This window comes from Olea europaea, chromosome 18 (assembly GCF_002742605.1).
Source record: "Olea europaea var. sylvestris chromosome 18, O_europaea_v1, whole genome shotgun sequence".
Taxonomy (NCBI): domain Eukaryota; kingdom Viridiplantae; phylum Streptophyta; class Magnoliopsida; order Lamiales; family Oleaceae; genus Olea; species Olea europaea.
In genome coordinates, this window is record NC_036254.1 from 4,277,355 (window position 1) to 4,299,687 (window position 22,333).

General features: G+C 34.9%; 1 protein-coding gene across 1 annotated transcript; it reads right to left on the bottom strand.

Moving 5' to 3' along the window:
- Positions 1–813: 813 nt before the first annotated feature.
- LOC111367221 (xyloglucan galactosyltransferase XLT2-like) lies at positions 814–2,740 on the bottom strand. Its single transcript, XM_022987977.1, has one exon. It carries the CDS (start codon positions 2,438–2,440, stop codon positions 986–988), a length of 1,455 nt encoding a protein of 484 aa, XP_022843745.1. The 5' UTR covers positions 2,441–2,740; the 3' UTR covers positions 814–985.
- Between the last annotated feature and the right edge of the window lie 19,593 nt (positions 2,741–22,333).

A 22,333-nucleotide genomic window follows, 5' to 3' on the forward strand; every position in this document is an offset into this window, starting at 1 on the left:
GTGATGTGTGCACCACGTGTGACCACCAACACCACCACCTCAAAACCTACCCTCAAAGCCACCTCCATCACTTGTGACCACTGCCTGCTCCATTACCATCACCACCGCACAACCACCAACACAATCCAACAACCCAACAATAATCGCTGTAGGAGCTTCGGTGCGGGCCATGGAACGCTGCTGTAGGGGAGAGCTGGCACCACCTATGGAATGAAGCTGTCGGTGAAGTGGATGCTACAGGCAACAGTAGCAGGTGCAGCACGCAACGCACTGAGGCTCCGTTGCGCGCCAGGTGGAATTGTGCCACTTCAAGCAATATTAGCGTCGCCTCGCTTAGAGGTACTCCGGTTGCAAGGAAGGCGGTGGTTTCCGAGGCCGGATGAGGGAAAGTAGGAGAGGAAACGAATGAGGAGAAAAAGAGGGAGAGGGAAGGAAAGAATGTGAAGTGATTTTTAGAATTTGAATGAAAATTGGGAATTAATTTTATTATTAATATTGAATTAATATCTGATTTTTGTATATACAAGCTTCACATCTGATTTTTAAAATTGGATATGGTTGGGTGTAATTTTGACTAAGATTGCGTTACTTTTTGATCCATCAAGAGAAGGTGATATTCCTCCTATGTAACCTCAGACTACAGGCCCCCACTAAAGATAAAAGTATTGGCCCAATTGTATTTCGCGTTGATCCAACATGACTCTCACCAATTTCCATCACTTTTCAATATTGCAATAATTTTAAATAATTCTACCTCTGAATGCAAATTAATTTTCAGAACAACCAAAAAAACTCAAGAAAAATATTGCCCTTTTTCCTATTTAAATTACAATATAGAAAAAACGTAACCTTAAATTTCTTTATTCTTCTTTCTTGAGAAATGAAAAAATAAACTTAACAATATTACGAGTCGAGACATGAATGAGAAAAAAATATATACAGACACACCTTTTACCGCATCCAAGCAAGAATGTGATCCCTCATTTCATTTCTCCTTTAATTGTGCATTGTTGGGTTCTTTTTGCTCCTTAAACCTCTTCAATACTCCATCAATAGCAAGATCAAAAGCATCTTGTGTAACATCACTACCGATATAATTATACACAAATCTTGGTATAAATTCAATCACCTTCTCTCTCATTCTTCTTATTTGTTCCCTACTATACCCTTCCATCACTTTCTTTATAGACACTCCATTTCGCACATCTTTTCGATCTATAAACACCGAGAAGTTTTCCGGTTGTCCCATCAAGAACCATTGATATTGATCATATATGCTTCTTTTCCAGAAAAATACTGGGATTGAACCAGCCAACATGCAATCAAACGTGGATTTTCTTGTATGCGCATCGCCCCTAGGTTGCAAGCAAAAATCCGAGTCCAAAAATGCTTCAAGAACTTCCCATGTCCCGTCATAGCACCGAGTCCCGGAACAATCCACAACCCGACACGAGTCGGACTCATTGTAACAGTGACTCGATAACAGACTTCTGAAATCACTCTTCACCTTGCGTTTCCCACCAACAAATGCGAATAAATTCGTCCTGTTTCGAGTTTGCACAAAATTCAGCCATTGATCGAGATCTGATTTTGACTTTGGGTGGAATCCAGTGGGGTAAGGAACACTGATCTCAAGATGATCCCACGGATTTCTTTCAACGCAGAGCCGTAAGATTTGTTTCATCACAGGCATGTTAATGAAACTGGAACCCCAATCTTCATTCTTTGACCTTCGAAAATCCCATGTCATCCTACCGAGCATGATGAAGTGATCTGAGCCGTTGGATCTTTTCCAGTAGTGTTGATTCTGGAGCCACTTGAGTAACATCTCACTGTGCCAATCCCGTTCTTTTGCAGTATAATTTGTGAACAAATATTTTGCAACTGCAAGTCCAGCATAAAATGGTATATAGAAGGCTGTAGCCCTTTCGGGCTCTGTAGTTCTACACTTGTGCTTCAACATGCTTGCATGATAAATGATCTCGCCAGCAAACATGTCTGTCCAGTACCATGCCGGAGCTAGATTTTCCGGCATGCCGGCAGAGAGCCCGGCTGTAATCGGGCCAAGTCCATCATTGGAAACTGCATTGCAACGCGAATGCCACGGGTCTAAATCCTGGCAGTTGTCTATTAGTTCTTTGTTAAACAAAACTGGAAGATCATATACAAATACCATTCCTGACTGGCATTCTTTGTTTTCAAGAGATGGCAATGTCAATGGTAAAGTCTTGGGTTTTTGCTGTAGAATCTGAGTATGAATGGATATAGATTTTGATGGAGTACAAAGAACAAAATTTAGGATGAGAATCTGGAAGAGCAGAATAAATGAGAGACACAGACAGCTGTACAAGGAAAGCTTAAATGAATTTAATGTGTTCTTTAGCAAAATAATCTTAGATTTTTTGGGGGATTGAGATTCAAATAGTGAGTGTTCCACCATTTGAACTTGAAAGGATCAAATTTAATGTCTGTTTATGTGCGTGAAAATATGAGAGAGAGTTTAAGAGAGGGAGACAAATAGGTTTTGTAGCCGCCCGGAGCATCCAGCTACATATAGTGGGAAAGGCAAATGCAGCCATCACATGCAGGTTTACTGGTCGGCGGTGCCTAAAATAAAATCAAAACAGAATTTTGGAGCTTTTAAATTTTTTAATCCAAAATTTATCAGAATGAAGAGATCTTGACAATGACCTTCGATCAGCCAGTTTTACAGATTGACTAGGAATTTAGTTAAGCTGATATGGTTGACTTTAGGACAATTCTGAATTATTTCCGCAGGGAGCGGGGGAGAGGGTGCATAGAGCCGATTAGAAGCCTCCAATTCATTAAATAACGCCTAAGAGTGGATTAGAAAGGAGAGTAAAGTGCACGTGCTAGAGAGAATAACACGTGGCATTATTTCACCAATTTTAAGGTGAAAAAATGTTATTAGTGCTACAACACTATTCTATGTGATGCTGCTAAACCACCGTTTGGCCTCCATTTTGTGAAAATAAAGATGAGTGAAATAGTATTTTTTTTGAAAAATTAGTGGTCGAAAATAAGGGAAAGTTTTCGATTTATGTGTAATATTATTTTATAGAAGATTGTATGATTGAAAATATGAGAAAGAAAAATGAAATGTAATAGAATGAAAATTAATGGAATGGAGGCTAAGTGATATATTCAATAAAATATAAAATTAAATGATTCATTTAATTATACTTCGTTTAATGACACACTAGTGCTCTAACATCGATGAAAACAAATAAGAAGTTGTCTAGTAGTATATAATAGGGTGTACCGAATGGTATACACTCCACTCACATGGGTGTGGAACCCATGTAAAAGAAATGATATTTTATTCAAGTGAGTCCCTCGCTCATGTGAGTGGGGTGTACACCATTAAGTACACCCCGATGTATCACTAGCAAAACCGAACAAATAACGTTACTTTGTGGCTAGATTCTCATTTGGCACTTGTACAAGTAGTAGAGACCAAATTGCTGTCCAACTCTAATGAAACTAAAACTAATGACTAACTTTGATAAACTTTGCTAAAATTTGAATGAGTATAATCACAAAATATTATCAAGGTTACCATCCTACACAGTTTACTATAAAGATGAGCTTGTTTCTATTTTCACACAGTTTAAAAAATGTAATTAATATAATTGAAAATATGTATTTTTTTACATTTTTTCTAATAGACTCCTACATTAAATAATGGTTTAAATTTGATTAGTTTATATTTATTGATAACAATGTACATTAAATAAGTACATATTAAAAAATTGAAAAATATCTATATTTTCAATAAAGAAGGCGACATATAATTTGGGATAGACGAAAGGAAATTAAACCTATTTTTATGTGTAGGAGACTATGAAATTATTCACTATCTCCATAACCCAAAGAATCACCATTGTAAACAATAGTAATATTTTATTTAATTTTTCAATTATTATTTTCTTCATTTTCTATTGGAATTTCAAGGAGCGATTTGTTTGATTTAATTGTAATAAGCAACCACTGAAACTATTGAGTTGATTAAAAAACATTTTTCATCAATTAATTTTTACAAGTACTATGTTAATTATATTTCCTTAACTAAATACATGTGCCCTACAAATTTGGATCTAAATTGTACTAATATCGCATTGCTCGTGCGAGTTATCGAGGGAGACTTAAATGAGTCAATGCATAATAAAAGGGATGGTGAATTTGGAATCTCAAGGAGGGAATCAAACAACGGCAACGGGCGGCGACGGCAACTTCAACCAATTGACCTTTTATGGCATCCATACCACAAATTTATAAATCAATTTGTCTTTTGTTGAACTTAACAAAATTTTAAATAAAAACTAATATTTTTACAACAATTTGATACACAAATAGATAAAAATTGTATATTTCAAATGAAAGTTGGAAGTGAAAAATTTAGCAAGTTTCTAAACACATGTTGTTAAATATAAAAGTCAATAATGAGCAATTAAAAAAATATGCATCTAATTCTATAACCGGCGAGAGGCAAGGATAGAAATGAGAAAATTGCAACTACACTTAAACAATAAGGACTTAAAAGTCATAGCATGGGTTTTACAAGAGGGAGATGTTGTGTGTACAGAACAAAATTTCACAGAAGCTGTACAGATAACTCACAGCAGGGGGTGAGTGAATTTTTTGACAATTTTTTATTACGTGGGGACCACTACATGTGAGGTTCTGGTAGCATTCTATGAGAATTTATTCTATACAAATGGCTTTTTCCTTTATAAGAAGTAAAGGGCTTAGAAAGCAAAATAGCAACCTATGGGTTGTTGATAGAATCACTATGTCAGTTAGAATCACATCCAGTTGAGAATTTTAAAATATAGAGTTGAATCATCTTACTTGAAATTCTAAATTATTAAAAAAAATAGAAAAAAAAATTAGTACTTTATTTATTTTAATCATCTTTTAAAAACTACATACACTCTAAAATATATGATTGCTCATTTATAGCCGGTAGCACAACCATAACAAAGGTTAAAGTATCGTGTTTGGATTTTATACAATTTGTCTATATATAAGATAAGAAATAGAACATAACACGGAGACCTAGTGGACGAAAGCATGGCGTAAGTTAATTTTCACTTCAACTTCATTACAGGGGACCATCTTTACATTAAAACGACGTTCAACTACTATTGCTACAAGAATACAATTTTAGGACAAATCATGGAAACGTAGTAGAAGAAAGCATGGTATAGGTTAATTTTCACTTCAACTTCATTAGAAGGGATCATCTTTAAATTACGACGTTCAAACACAAGAATACAAAATTTAGAACGAAACTTGGAGACATGGTGAAAGCAAGCCTTGGTAAGGGTCAATTCTCGCTTCAACTTCATTACAGGGTACCATCTTTAAATTAAAATGATGGTCAACTACTATTGCTACAAGAATACAATGTATAGGAGGAAACATGGTAGAAGAAAGCATGGTGTAGGTCAGAGCCGGCCCTGACAATTTGGAGGCCCTAAGCGAGTCGGCAATTTTGAGACCCCATACTTTGTTTTTCTACACGTATAACAATATTTAAATAAAAAAAAATATCTACATTAAATGAAAACTTTGTACAATCTAAAAGATAGAAGTGCTAAATAAAATCACTTACAATCCGAGAGATTAGGCTAGCATCATATTTATCTTCTCATATTTTGTTTAAGACGCTGATAGAACAAATTATTAAGAGTAAAACAAATAAAAAAATTCAGATAAATAACATAGTAAAGTCGCACATACTATGAAGTAAAAAACAAAAAAAGCTTTCTTAGGCTATGTGCAAAGCTTAAACAATTAAATCAAACACAGACGAGCTCACATTTTTCTGCTTCAAAGCTTAATTGAAGGTCTCTTTATATCACATAATAAAGTTTATTACACTTTCTATAAATATTGTAATTTAAAGGATTTTATTTTGAATTTTTTGTTTGTTTGAAATTAAAGCTTTCCAAGAATCGTAAAATGTTGAACCGTCGGTAAGAAACTGGAATGGAAAGGTTGTGGTGGATATTAGAGAGTTCTATTACAAAGAAAGCAAGGACATGCCTGGGAAGAAAGGTTTATTTTTTGTCTTCCTTTAATAAACAAGTAAATATAATTAAAACCCAACATCCAAGATTCCAAATCAACTATATCTTGTGTTATTTGTAACTTGTTCAGAAACGGGAAAAATGGATAGGTATGAATCGTAGTTACCTCAAATTAGGGTGAAATTGCTATCAAAATTCAGAGGGATCTCAACGAGGATTGTGGAGAACCCAAACTCCCTAAGCGTGGAATGTAAATTGCCGGCAACGTCGTAGGCTCGTAGCAGTAGAAATTGCTTTGCTTGCAACTGGTCTCTATATTCTAGAAGCGCCGAAGCAAAGGATTGAGAGGAAGTCGAAATGTCGAATATTCCAATTGAAAAGATACAGAGGCTGAAAAGATACATAGGCTGAGCCGGTTATGTATGTAAAGTCCAAGACTCCAAGGCCAAAAAGGCCCCAAACCATTTTTTGTATTTTGGAACTAACATGAATTTTGAGGCCCTGGGCCCAAGCCAAAATTTGGAGGCCCTAGGCGGTTGCCTATGTGGCTTGGCCCAAGGGCCGGCCCTGGTGTAGGTTAATTTTCACTTCAACTTCATTACAAGAGATCATCTTTAAATTACGACGTTCAAACACCAGAATACAAAATTTAGAACAAAACTTGGAGACATAGTAGAGGCATGCCTTGTTGAGGGTCAATTTTCATTTCAACTTTATTACATGGAAGTATATTTAAATTACGACGTTGTTCAAACTACTACTACAAGAATACAATTTATTTATTTCCTCATCTCAAATGGAATGGGAACAAAAATCTCAATTAAATTAATTTCATAATTATTGTTTCCAAATTAATTTATGATTGACACCTAACTTTGTTTATGAGCACTTGAACTTTTTTTTAATGCCGAAGATAAAGAACATTTTTTATGGAGGACTATTGGGGAGAACGTGCATTGCAGGTTAGTTGAATAGTATTAAAAATAAGTACATATAAGTTTGAAGAAATTCATTTATAAACGTGAAAGATATTCATAAATTGATTGGAATTGACTTACTTCTCGTCTCTTTTCTTTCATATCTCATGTTAATGGTTTATTCAATCTGTTTAAGCTTATAAAAAACCAACCCCAAGGGAAAGAGGATGTAATCTGCTGGACCTCCCATATAAAAATATTAATTGGTAAATTTGTTTTAAATTGTACATGCTTGTAAGTTTGGCTACTAAATTTTGCTATGACGATCAATTTATGTTCTATTGCTTCCATCCACCAACCCCTATGATGAACAATCGTCAATCTGAAAACTTCAATATTCCCAATTGAATTGTTTATAATTCCTCGTAGATGGGTACTTAGCATACAAAATATAATTTTGATATATCAACTTGGACCAAAATCATGACATCTATTTCTTGTGACATTGTGGTAGTCTCACCAATATTGTTTGTTGAACATGATAGATTAACTCAAACTTGTACTGAATCGCACAGTAGCATGAACAAAAAGATTGTTATACCCAGAAACAGTCAAAATATCAAGGTCAAAATCTAAAACAAACATTCCAACTTAAAATAGGTATTAATGCTTTGCTAGCATCATGAATGGAACTGTCAGATATTTCAGCCTTGCTCAATTGGAAGTCTAGTCCTTTCTCATCCATATTTTTTGAAGACCAAGATATCGATGAACTTGTTTATAATTTGCTAACAGCTTCCATGCAAACATGTTTTCTAGATTGTAGAAGTCCACGTTATCAATTCTGTTGGTTCCAAATGAACAAGCTGGAAGAGTATAACATTATAATCAAGAGGCACTTCAAAATCTTCTATATTTTGTATTAAAAATTAGAAATACTGAGAGAGATAATCTTACTTGGTAATTGCCCCATCTACATCAGAAATTAAAATTTGCGTGTTTCCATAAGTATATATGAGCTTCAACCTATTTCAGTGATTCGTAATTAGCAACAACATTAGAGGGTATCTAGTCCAACCCATTACCTATTTTATAGCACAAAACTTGACCGGGAAACAAATTATAGACCTTCTGAGATCCAAGAACCCATATGGCGAAGATGAAATTCACCATATTCCGTCCCTCTTCGAGATTTAAAGAAACTATTTGATCGGTGGTGTGGACATTTGTTCCTATAACTTGCTTTCTAGAAGACTCGCTGGCAGCACGAGGTGTTGGAGTTGGTTCAACATGTTGGCTCTCTGAGATAGATTCAGAATCTACACAGACCTCCTCATTTGATGAGTTACTACCAGTATATTCGAGTATCTTAACCCTCCTAATTGGAATTGGCCAGAGCCTCCATCCAGAAGGAGTCGAAGTCAATCCAGATTCATCTTCCTTGGATTTTTCATTTTTATCTATTTATTTATTCTGTTCCACTAGAATTGTGTTTTCCACCTCAAGAAGTAAATCCAATCCATAAGCTGCTATTCCAAGAATGATAGGAGCAGTTTTATTCCATTTTAAGTACTTCCCTTGCATTCTAACTAATAAGTTTTCATTTTTAACAATTGATGAGGTAGAAACTTTAAATTCCTCCATCGCTATGTAGCTTCCGTCAAAGGTTTCTGTTGCACTCAAACCCACGCCAGCATGAAGCAAGTACCCACGGAGAGAGATCTCTATTCCTACCAAAACATATTGAATATCATTAGAGAAACTACAAAAGGGTATTAAAATCAAATAACAGCAAGTGATTCCAAATTTGTTATAATATCAAGAAGGCATGCCTAACCTCTGTGGAAGTCTATATTCATGTCTCCACTTGAATCTGTAGAATGAGGGTGAAGATGTGCGCTTTTACTGCATTCACCTTTGGTTACTAAATCAGCATCCATCAAATTCACTAGCTTCTGATTAGTGCTAACAAATGGCAAGTGCATGCTATCAGAATCACTGTGATCTATATCAAGTGTATTGTTTCATGGGTTTCAACTTCAACTGGCAAATCCGCCAAAGAAACAGTCCTAGGATATTCAGAATTCAAGGGAGGTAATCCATATTGATTTATTGATTTTCCAAGATTTCCCTCTTCAGTTTCATCATTTGTCAAAGGACTTCAAGTGGACTTCTCCTTTAGATCTTCAGCAAACTTATGAATCTGCATTAAGGAATCTGTTGTTGGGAATTTCCTTAAACATGCGCAGCGAAAATAAAAACAATTTCAATTTCCACCAAGATTCATTTTTGTATTTAGATAGGAACTGTGATAAAAGTTATACCTTTTATTGAATTTGCAAACTCCTTTGCGTTACCTTTGTTCCAGCAACTTGGATCTGCTTCCCACAGCTGTTCAATTGTCCAGCCTCCAATGAATTCCACACAGAGAATAAATTGCAACTACCAGGGTTTCTCCTCTTGTGCTAGCAAGAATTATGAAAAATCTATAGATTTAAAATCTTAGCCATGTATTTATATAAGCCCAAACGGGCCGAGCCTGGTCCGGTCCAATATTTAATTAATCCATTTAATTAAATCCGGTCCGTGAATTAATTAATCCAATTAATTAATTTATCCAACGGTTGTTAAATTAATTAATTGACAAATTGCAATCTTCCAATTTTCTTTTGTGTGCGACCCATCAAGTTCCCGATCACGATACCTAACGACTTGAAATATTATTTTGATCTAATAAAAAACTGATAAATTAAAACACCCTTTTAATTTATCACCAATTCACACTCGCCGTCCCAGATTGACATCTAGCAATGTATCAGGGCAACACAAGTGACGGGAAATATCACATGGTATGACAAAATCAAACCTTTTCGTTTACCATGAAACTATAATCCATTCGTCAATATGATCCGATCAATTACGAGATATGGAAGTGTGTCAATCTCGATTATCGATCATATCTTTCATTCTGCCATTAAGTCAATATGAGTCGAAACTCCTTTTCGACTTATGAGTACACCTTGGCCAATGATTTTGTTATCGACTTAATTGAATGAAATGCAGATTACAATATCTTACATCTAAGAGTGACGAATCTTCTATCGGTCATTCACAACCTCCATATGGTTCTTGACATACCCGAACAATGCCGTATTAGCGACCCTTGGCAGATCAACATCCAACACCGTCAAAGCATGATTGTCCTCATATAAGGTACTATGCCAAACTCAAGTCAAAGGACCAATTCCACTACCGAACGTTAGAAATCAACCACTGACACTTAGATAGTTATCAATGTGGAATCTCTTAGCGGGTCTCCAATGTTTCATTCTATAACAAAACATCCACACGTTCATTTAAGTGTCACCACACTTTAGCTTATGAGATCAGCTACTTACTTCACAAGTAAGAAATGCCACACATGATGGTCTATCCGTAATAATGATATCCGTATCTCGTTATTACTTATGATCATGGATTGTTCAAGATCCAATTATATGTAATTTGCATCTCAGAATCACAACTCCTTGTGATTCACAAATCACTTAAACTTGAATTTTCGGACTCTATCATTTAATATTATTTATCAGAATGTTAATTTAAGTAAATAATAGATCTTGCCAAAAATAAATACATTAAACATATTAAAAGTGTTTACAACCTAAATCGATTGGGTTTAGGGCATAACACTTACAAACTCCTACTTGCACTAGATCCAATCACTCATGTATCTAATATCATAAGTGTCCATGTTTCTGTTGTGACAATGGCTTTATCACTGGATCTGCAATATTGTCATCTGTGGGAACTTGCTCTATCTTTGCGTCATTTCTTTGTATAATCTCTCTGATGAGATGATATCATCTTAGCGCATGTTTGGATCGTTGATGAGACATCGGTTCCTTCGTTTGTGCGATGGCTTCATTGTTATCACAATACAAATATATGAGATAAACAATGCTAGGAACGACTCCCAGTTCATTAATGAACTTTTTGATCAAGACAGCTTCCTTCGTTGCTTTAGAAGCAGTAATGTACTCGACTTCTGTTGTTGAATCAGCAGTTGTCTCCTGTTTGGAACTTTTCCAACTAACCGCTCCATTGTTGAGAGTAAACATATATCCAGATTGATACATGCTATCATCCTTATCGGATTGAAAGCTAGCATTAGTATACCCATGAACCTTTAGTTTATCTCCTCCATAGATCAAAAACACTTTCCTTCTCAAATACTTAAGGATGTTCTTAACCGCTATCCAGTGTTTCTCACTAGGGTTTGCTTGAAACCTGCTTGTAACACTTAAAGCATATGAAACACCTGGTTTCGTACATAGCATTGCATATATGATAGATCCTATCGCTGAAGCATAGGGAATCTTATCCATGCGATTTCTTTCATCATGTGTTTTAGAACACATATTTTGAGAGGTAAATCCCATGTGAAGTAGGACACAAATTTTTCTTGGACTCTTCCATGTTAAATCTTCTCAAAATTTTGTCTATGTACGAAGATTGGGATTAGCCAAGCAATCGTTTAGATCTATCTCTATAGATCTTAATTCCTAAGATATACGCTGCTTATCCCATATCTTTCATGAAGAAATTTTTTGACAATCATAATTTTATCAATTGAAGCATTAGGACGTCGTTTCCCATTAATAATATGTCATTGACATATAATATTAGGAATACGACCGTGCTCCCACTTGTCTTCTTGTAGACCAACGGTTCATCTTCATTTTTGACGAAATCAAACCTTTTGATTGTCTCATCAAAACGAAGATTCCAGCTCTTTGAGGCTTGCTTAATCCATAAATGGATCGATTAAACTTACATATCTTGTTGGCTTCTTTGGATTCAAAACCTTCTGACAATGTCATGTACACCTCCTCTTGCAAGTTTCCATTAAGGAAAGCAGTTTTGACATCCATTTGTCATATCTCATAATCTTGGTATGCAGCTATTGCAAGCAAAATCTGAATGGACTTTAGCATGGCTACAGACGAAAATGTTTCATCGAAGTCAACGCCTTGTCTTTGTATATAACATTTCGCTACTAGTCTTGCTTTGTATGTATGGACATTTCCATCCACATCAACCTTTTCTTGTAAACCCATTTACACCTATCGATTTTATCCCACCTGGAAGGTCGACCAATGTCCAAAACTTGTTCTCATACATCGAGTTCATTTCCGATTCCATGGCCTCTTGCATCTCTTCGAGTCAACACTTAACTCCGCTTCTGCGTAATTTGTAGGTTCATCATCCTCGACTAATAATACTTGATTAGTAATCGTGAATTCATACCTTCTAGGAGGTCGAATGATCCTACTTGATCTACACTGAGCTGGAGTGTCCTCAGGAGTTGTCTATTTGGATATCCCACAAATATGCATTTATCAGATTTAGCCTCAAACTTATCCTATTCATTTCACTTCACATAAGCGTCACAGCCCCAAACTTTCATGTGAGATAAGTTTGGTCTTTTTCCTCTCCATAGCTCATATGGAGTTTTGTCGACTGATTTAGATGAGACACGATTAAATATGTAGCTGCAGCAATTAGTGCATGATCCCAAAATGATTTTGGGATGTTTGCATGGCTCATCATTGATCGCACCAAGTCTAACAATGTGCGATTCCTCCGTTTAGATACCCTTTTATGTTGCGGTGTATATGACGGAGCCCACTGCGAGAGAATCTCATTCTCTTCTAGATAATCTAAAAATTCTCCATTTAAATATTCTCCATCTCAATCTGATCTTAGCGTGAGAATATTTTTACCGGTCTGTTTCTCTACTTCAAGTTTGAATTCTTTGAACTTTTTAAGTGCTTCATGCTTGAATTTCATCATATATACATAACTATATCTAGAATGATCATCAGTAAATATGATAAAGTAAGAGAAACCACCTCTGGCGGTAATTGACATGGGTCCACACACATCAGTATGTATTAGTCCCAGTAGTTCTGCAGTTCTTTCTCCTTTTCCAGTAAAAGGGAACTTGGCCATTTTGCGTAATAGGCACGACTCGAATTTGTCAAATGATTCAAAATCAGTTGATCCCAAGTATATGTCTTTTTGTAACTTAGAAATACGTTTGTCGTTAATATGACCCAGTCTGTAATGCCAGAGATATGTATTATTTAGATGATTACTTTTATGCCTTTTACTTTATATACTCAAATTAGACGACTCAGTATCAAGAATATAAATTCTATTTTGCAACACACCACAACCATAAAAGATCTCATCTTTATAAAACGAACAACGATTGTTCTTAACATTAATTAAAAAATCATTCATGTCCAAACACGAAATAAAAATAATGTTTTTAGTAATGGCGGGAACAAAATAATAATTTTCTAATTCTAATATTAAGCTCGAAGGCAGTGGTAAGAAGTATGTCCCTACAGCTAATGCAGCAACTCTTGCTCCATTCCCCACGTGCAGGTGTTGTGGTCTACTTCTCTTTAGTCTCTGCATATTTATACAAATATGAGATCAACATCCGGTATCTAATGCCCAAGAAGCTAATGAAGTAGACATATTCACCTCAATAACAAAAATACCTGAAGTAAAAGTTTCAGAAAACTTCTTTTCCAAAAATAATAAAGAGCTCGCAGGCCCATAACAATAACAATAATAATGAACTCGCAGGTCCAAAACAATTAAGAGCTCGCAGACCCATAAAATGACAAGAATTAAATCAATCATTCAACACATCTACATGGTCGAGTCCATAATCATCCATAAATAAACATTCATCCATAAATAAACATTCATCACATAAATGTTTCCTACATATAATATCTAATATTATATGCAATGTCTCAAGAATTTAGCAATTATAGTCGTCAAAACTTATTTAAAATTTTGGATCGAAATAATTAAATAATTAATTAATCATATTAATTAATTAACTTAATTGGGGGACTTATTTAATTAAAATCAAATTTTAACTAAATCTCGAATTAGAGTCCAACTCTAATTCCATAACTATTGAGTGAAGTTATTTAATTAAAATCAAATTTTAATTAAATTCCGGATTAGAGTCCAACTCTAATTCTATAAAATTTAGGGTGTGATAATTCAATTAAAATCAAATTTTAGTTAATTATTAAATTAGAGTCCTACTCTAAATTTAATTTGCATTGGGAAGTAGTATTAATTAAAATCAAATTTTAATTAACATAATATTAGAGTCCAACTCTAATAAAATTGAATTAATATTTTAATTTAGGACAAAAAACTCCTAAATAGAATAAAAATTCAATTTAGGTTGAAAATTAAATATTTAAGATAAAATTTAATTTTAACAAAAATATAAAAGTTGACAAATTTTAAATATATCATTAATTTTGAGCTTAATTAGAAACATGTGTCAAATCCAATAAAATCATAATTTCAAAAACCATTTTGAATTCAAATTTAAAATCAATTTCAAAAATTGCAATTTGACCCAATTCAAAATTAAAACACAAGTCCCTCAATTTTCTTAAATAGCATGACAGGCCCCTCTATCAAAATTGTAAAAAACACCAATATATATTTAATTGCAGGTGAGGGCTCGCAATTACATTAATTGCAATAAAAGCCCCCGCCTCCACCTTCCCCTGAAACCCTAAAAAAAAAAAAAATTTCTTTCTGGTCGATGCCGCCCGCCCAAAGAACGGCAAGGGATGCCGCTTGGAAGGCGGCAGTCCCCCGCCACCTACAACAGCGCTAAGGTGTTGCTGCCAACGAGTAGTAGCGCGCTGTTGTACACGCGCGCGCCATCGCCCGCAAGATCCAAAAATATTTTTTTGTTTCTTTGTTGTTTTGTTTTTCAAAATCAAATTTTGAAGAAATAAGATTACCTTAATTGCTAGATTCAAGAATATAATGAAAAATCAATTTTTGATTTCATAAATACGTAAATCAATTACTAACAAATACAAAGTTGGCTCTGATACCACCATTGGAAATTTACTTAAACATGCGCAGCGGAAATAAAAACAATTTCAATTCTCACCAGAATTCATCTTTGTATTTGGATAGGAACTGTGATAAAAGTTATACATTTTCTTGAATTTGCAAACTCCTTTGCGTTATCTTTGTTCCAACAACTTGGATCTGCCTCCCATAGCTGTCAAATTATCCAGCCTCCAATAAATTTCACACAGAGAATAGATTGTAACTACTAGGGTTTCTCCTCTTGTGCTAGCAAGAATTATGAAAACTCTATAGATTTGAAATCCTAGCCATGTATTTATATAAGTCCAAACGGGCTCGACCTGATCCGGTCCAATATTTACTTAATCCATTTAATTAAATACGGTCAGTGAATTAATTAAACAAATTAATTAATTCGGGGTTATAAATAACCAATCCAATTAATTAATTTATCCAACGATAGTTAAACTAATTAATTGAAAAATTGCAATCTTCCAATTCTCTTTTGTGTGCGACCCATCAGGGTCCCGATCACGATACCTAAAGACGTGAAATATTATTTTAATCTAATAAAAACCCGATAAATTAAAGCACTCGTTTAATTTATCACCAGTTCACACTCGCCGTCCCAAATTGACATCTAGCAATGTGTCATGGCAAAACATGTGACGAAAAATGTCACATGATATGACAAAACCAAACTTGTTCGTTTACCATGAAACTATAATCCCTTCGTCAATATGATTCGATCAATTACGAGATATGGAAGTGTGTCAATCTCAATTATCGATCATATCTTTCATTCTACCATTAAGTCAATATGAGTCGAAAACTCTTTTTCGACTTATGAGTATACCTTGGCCAAGGATTTCGTTATCGACTTAATTGAATGAAATGAGGATTACAATCTCTTACTATCTAAAGTGACGAATCCTCTATTGATCATTCACAACCTTTATATGGTTCTTGACATATCCGAGCGATGCCGTATTAGCGGTCTTTGGCAGAGCAACATCCAACGTCGTCAAAGCATGACTGTCCTCATATAAGGTACTATGACGACCTCAAGTTAAAGGACCAATTCCACTACCAAACGTTAGAGATCAACCGTTGACACTCAGATAGTTATCCATGTGGAATCTCTTAGCGGGTCTCTAATGTTTCGTTCTATAACAAAACATCCACGCGTTAATTTAAGTGTCACCATATTTTATCTTGTGAGATCAGCTACTTACTACACAAGTAAGAAATGACACATGTGATGATCTATTTGTAATAACGATATCCGTATCTCGTTATTATTTACGACCATAGTTTGTTCAAGATCCAATCATATGTAATTTGAATCTTACAATCACAACTCCTTGTGATTAACAAATCACTTAAACTTGAATCTTCAGACTCTATTATTTAATATTATTTATCAAATTATTAATTTAAATAAATAATAGATCTTGCCAAAAATAAATGGATTAAACATATTAAAAGTGTTTACAACCTAAATCGATTGGGTCTAGGGTATAACATTTACATCTGTATCTTGTTGAATGGCATCCATAGATTGCACTACCAATTCTTGGAGCTCCAAACAACTTTTGAAAACCTTAGCCCTCTTGAAACTATTAGATATTGTCTCTGAACTACTTCCCATGTAACAGTCTCTTCCTTGATTAGTTGTACTAAGGATAAGTCTCCAATGCAAAGTATCTAAATTAGTATCTAGTAGGAAAGATCTGATGTACCATTTGCCATTTATAAAGGCCTTAGGTTAAGCAGCATATCTCAAATTGGAAAAATAGTACTCGTCAAAACAGGAGTTAGGAGTATAGCATTTTTTTTTTTTGCTCTTGATTGATGACATCGTAAGAGTTCAATGGAGACAGATTATGACAAGGAAATTGATATCAATATTTAAATTTAAGTCGCTGGCACCAATGTTCTTTGGAAGCCAGGAACTATTGAATTTTTCTATGGACTCTATATGCCTACACCCATGAAAGAAGTTGCATAGCCACTTTAAAACATTTTCAGATGAAATAGAAAATAGAAGCAGAAAACCTCACATATGCAGGTAGGAACACCAAGTTATGATGATATAATTTTTTATTATCCACAATAAGCTTGAAACAGTTGTGGTACATGTAAATAAAACATCAATTGATTAAAAAAATTAAAGGATTTCTGAATAAGTACAACTCCACAGACTAGTGATGACTGACTTTGAAGAATGCTTAAGCTCATGAAACTGAATTGAAAAGAACTAGATGGATATCGAGGATTCACACTCAGGTTATATGACTTGGTACTTGTATAGATCTCAAAATAAAAACACTTCTATTGCTCATCAACTAATAATCTTTTGTCTCATGCTCTTCATATTTTTCCATAAAAATAATAATGTTTTTTAGACCTGATTGTGCATATTTTGAATATTCAAATTTGGTGGCTTTATGTGATGGATAACGGTCATATTTTTTATTTTAATGGAGAAAGAATGAGAAACAAACAGGGGTATAAATAGCTTTCAAAAAAATTGCAAATGTAGGGAACAGAAGTTTCCTAAATAGGAGGGCTATCCTTCAAATGTATGATATAGAAACAAGCGACGAATTTACGCTTCAGTCCTGTACTTTAGCCAGGTGTCATCATATTGGTTAAAAACATCAATTTTTATTTAGGTTTAGTTTTCCCATTCATACAAAAAAAAAAAAAAACGAGTGACAAAATAATAGTAAGAGCACACGCAAACGAAGATGGAAAGAGAGAAACAAAATTAGTTGAAACACAAGCCGAATTTCGAATTTTGGATTATTTACTGCTTTGCGCATCTTAATGATAAAAGCCATGGGCTTTTCTCTTCAAACCTATCTGAATCATGCACATTGATCATTTAAATCAAAAGAACCCTTCGATGATATGAAGAAATCCATTACAAAAGCAACATAGCCAATAACACAATTATTTTCTGCTTTGGATCATCATATAGTTCAACTAAGAGGATGACTATACAGTAAATCATTCTCCAAGATTAAAAATATCCGTTCCAACTGACCGCAAACAATAATTAACAGTTTGAAAAGGCATATTTAAGTAAATTTAAGTAAATATTCTTCTAAAAGTAGCGCACTACATTAGATTTATCTTGTTAGAATATTCGAACCAACATAACAGCAAAGGGGAGCTTACTACTTGAATTTGTTGTGCATGGTGGAACAAATTCGGTTATGTCACATGGTAAAAGTTGGTGGAATTAGAATATTCCTTTTGTATGTAAATGCTTGTATAGATCCCCTGTGTATAAAAGGTAGATAAAATGTAAAGATCAGTATCAAAAAATTCTCCATCAAATTCGTTCAATTTCTAACTTGGTATCAGAGCCAAAATGGCTAGCACCGGTTCTAGTGTTCAAGCTCCTTCAAGCGAGTTGAATCCATCATCATCCATAGAAGTTGCTGTGGGTTAGTCTTCACCCTTTGGGATGAATCTCATTCAAACTCCATCAGTGAAGCTTGACAAAAACAACTTTCTCTTAGGGTAGAACATGGTTATGCCTATAATCAAAGGCCACAATCTTGAAGGCTACTTGCTGGGAACAAAATAATGTCCACCTGAGTTCCTTAGTATCCAGACTAATACTAGAGCAGGAAAAGCCATAAAAGTGACCCAGAATCCAGATTACAGTAGATGGATGTCAACTCATCAGTTACTCATAGGATGGTTGTATTCATCTGTGACCCCTGAAATTGCTATGAGGGTCCTGGGATGCACTAGCTCAAGCAGTTTGTGGATTGCAGTTAAAGAAAACTATGGAATATTGAATAGATCATGAGTGACATTCCTCACTAGGGAGTTGCAGAGAACTAGAAAATGCTCTATGACTATGGATCAGTACCTTACCACCATTAAGAAGCTGGCTGATAACCTGCAAATAGCAGGAAAAAAATGTGGATCATAGTGATCTTATAACCCAAGTTCTTGCAGGACTTGATGAAGAATACACCCATTGTGGTGCAAATTAACAGCAGGGATGATATTTCGTGGAGCTGTTATCAGTTCTTATGACTTTCAAAAGCAGGCTTGAACATCTTAATCAAGTCAAGAATGGCTTAGCATCTTTGAATGTCAGTCATTCAAGTATATAGTTGGCTCAAAGGTCTAAATCAGGTGGTGGTAGAACCACCAGAGCTGGAAGTGGTGGAAGGTACACAAACTTCAGAGGAAGAACAAGAGGCAGATGAAGAGTAGGTAGGACAAGTGAAAATTGAGGACCATGTCAAATATGTGGACTGAATAACCACTCAGCTAGTTGGTGTTTTAATAGGTATGATGACAGATACATGGGGAGCAGACCTAGCAGTCAAAACCATCAAAGTAGTACCTCAACTCCTTCTGCATACGCTACTGCACCAAGAATCATTAAAGATTAGCTTGGTTTGCTGATTCTGGTGCCAGCAACCATGTTACAGTAGATAAAGGTAACCTGGACATAGCTAAGAAATATAATGGTAAGGAGAAATTGCTAGTTGGTAATGGAAACTCGTTAGAAATTGCACATATTGGGAAATGAAGTATTTCTGCAATAGATAACACTCTTATATTGAATAAACTGCTATATGTGCCTAGAATAAAAAAGAACTTAATCAGCGTATCTTAGTTTACATATGATAACAATGTGTTCATTGAGTTTTTTCCTAACCATTGTGTGGTGAAGGATCTGAAAACCAGGAAGACCCTCCTGCAAGGGATGCTAAAGATGGTTTATATCAGCTGAAGGTACCAAACCTAAAGTCAAACCATCAAAATAATTCCAGCTGCTTCACAGTGAATTCCAGTTGTGATGAGTCAACCAAAGGAGTCGAGTTAGAGTCTGAAGTTGATATATGGCATAGAAGGCTAGGTCATCCATCAAATCACATGTTGAGTCAAGTCTTGAAGTCGTGTAATAAATCCACCGAAGTTAATGAAATTCCTGCTTTCTGTGAACCTTGTAAACTTGGTAAATCCCATGCATTGCCATTTCACATGTCCTCATTACATTCATTAAATCTTTTGGACCTAATCTATACAGACATCTGCGGACCAGCTCCCAAGAATTCTACCTCAGGGTTTAGGTATTATATCATTTTTGTGGATGATCATAGCAGGTTGACAAGGATCTACCCCATGAAACACAAATCTAAGGCACTAAGAATCTTTACACAATTCAAAATCTTGGTTGAAAATAAGCTTGAGAGAAAGATTAAAACCTTACAATTTGACTGGGAACGTGAGTTCAGGAACTTTTATAAAATTACCTTGGAATATGGAATTGAACTTAGACATTCTTGCCCTTATACTTCTGTGCAAAATGGTCGGGCGGAGAAGAAACATAGGCACATCACTGAGACCAGCCTAGCACTCTTGGCTCAGGCTCAAATGCCCTTACATTACTTGTGGGAGTCCTTCAAAATAGCAACATACTTGATCAACAGACTACTAACATCTATATTACAGTACAAATCTCCCTTTCAAATGCTGTATGGAAGAAACTTCGATTACAAAACACTCAATTTTTGGATGTGCTTGTTATCCTTGCCTCAAACCATACCAGAAACAAAAACTTGATTTCCATTCACAAAAATGCACCTTTCTTGGCCATGGTGATTCACACAAAGGATTTAAGTGCCTAAGCTCTTGTGGTAGAATTTATATATCAAGACATGTTATATTCAATGAACTAGATTTTCCTTTCAAGTTAGGATTCTTAAAAAAAACTGACTCAATCACAAACCTCAGAATCTGTCATAAGTCTACTTCCATTTAACATTGAGTCTAGTCATAAAACAATACCTGAAGGTGCAGCTGATATAATCAGTCCCATTGCATCAACTGCAGCTGGCTCCTCTGGTAGAGAACTAGATCCTGGAGTAGGAGTTGAGATAGGTGAAGAGAACAACAGTACTGACATAAATCAAAATGAATCAGGTGATCAGGTGGTTGATGATTTTCAACAGAATGAATGTGGAACTTAATACACTGAAAATGAAGCTGATGTTGATGATCAAATTGCAAAACAAACTACTGGACATCATATGGTCACTAGAAGCAAGGCAAGAATTTTCAAACCAAAGATTTACACAAGCCAAAGAATGGACAAATCAGCAGAAACTGAACCAGTAACTGTTCTGAATGACAGTTGGAGAAATGCAATGCATAAAGAATATAATGTCCTGATGAAAAACAAAACTTGGACATTAGTACCTTATGAAGTTGGAATGAAGGTAATTGGAAGCAAATGGGTGTTCAAGTTGAAGCGTGATTCAGAGGGCAAAGTACAAAGGCATAAAGCAAGGTTGGTTGCCAAAGGGTTCCTACAAACAATTGGAGTAGATTTTGGTGAGACCTTTAGCCCTGTTATCAAAGCATCAACATTGAAGATCATCTTAACACTTGCTGTATCAAACGACTGGAATATTAGGTAGGTAGATGTGAATTATACCTTTCTGAATGGTAAGCTAAATGAGGTGGTATATATGCATCAACCAGAAGGATTTGTAGATGGAAGAAATCCCAGCTTCGTGTGCAAATTGGAGAAGGCATTATATGGATTAAGGCAGGCACCAAGGACATTGCATGAAAAGCTAAAAAGTACCCTGTTGAAATGGAACTTTAAACAGTACAAGCCAAACAACTCACTATTCTTCTTGATCCAATTCAAAAATTATGAGTAAAGGATCCATGGCAATTGAAATTCCTGGGGAGTTATACATTTGTGTATTGATAAGACCATTCACTATTTCTTGAAGCTCGATCTCTCCCCCGAATGAACCATATAGCCAAGAGAAACCATGAACCAGAATAGAAGAGCTTACCCCACCCCCTTGTATCTACATTATGAGCGATTGCCTCCGCATGATGGAGGCCCTCTACCATATCTGTACAAATCGACTTGGTAAATGGTAAGGATGTAGTGTTTGCACTTGTTCACCGCAAATTCTATTGATCTCATACTTAGAGATCAAAGATTTTATCATTAGTTAGATCATGTCTTTTAGAGAGATACAATTAATTTAACTCATGATCGTACATGAAGAAACATGACTAAAAGTTAATAGTTAAGAAAAACATAATAATTAAATATGGATTATATGCTTTTAAAATGACATATATAATTATACTTTCTGTTTGATTTATCTTTTATTTTTATTTATTTATTTTGAGAATGGAACATGTGAAAAGTAATTTTTAAAGAATGTCTAATAAAAAGTAGGAACAATTTTTAAACTTACGTGCAAAAAATTTTCACCGAAAGAATGTATTTATTGAAAATAAGTTCGTGTAAAAATGAATTTTGAAAAATTTATACCAAATGGGGATAGAGTTTCTTAAAATCAGTTGGTCCTTGGAAGACCAATCACGAGTCATGACTCGTGATCACAAAGAAGA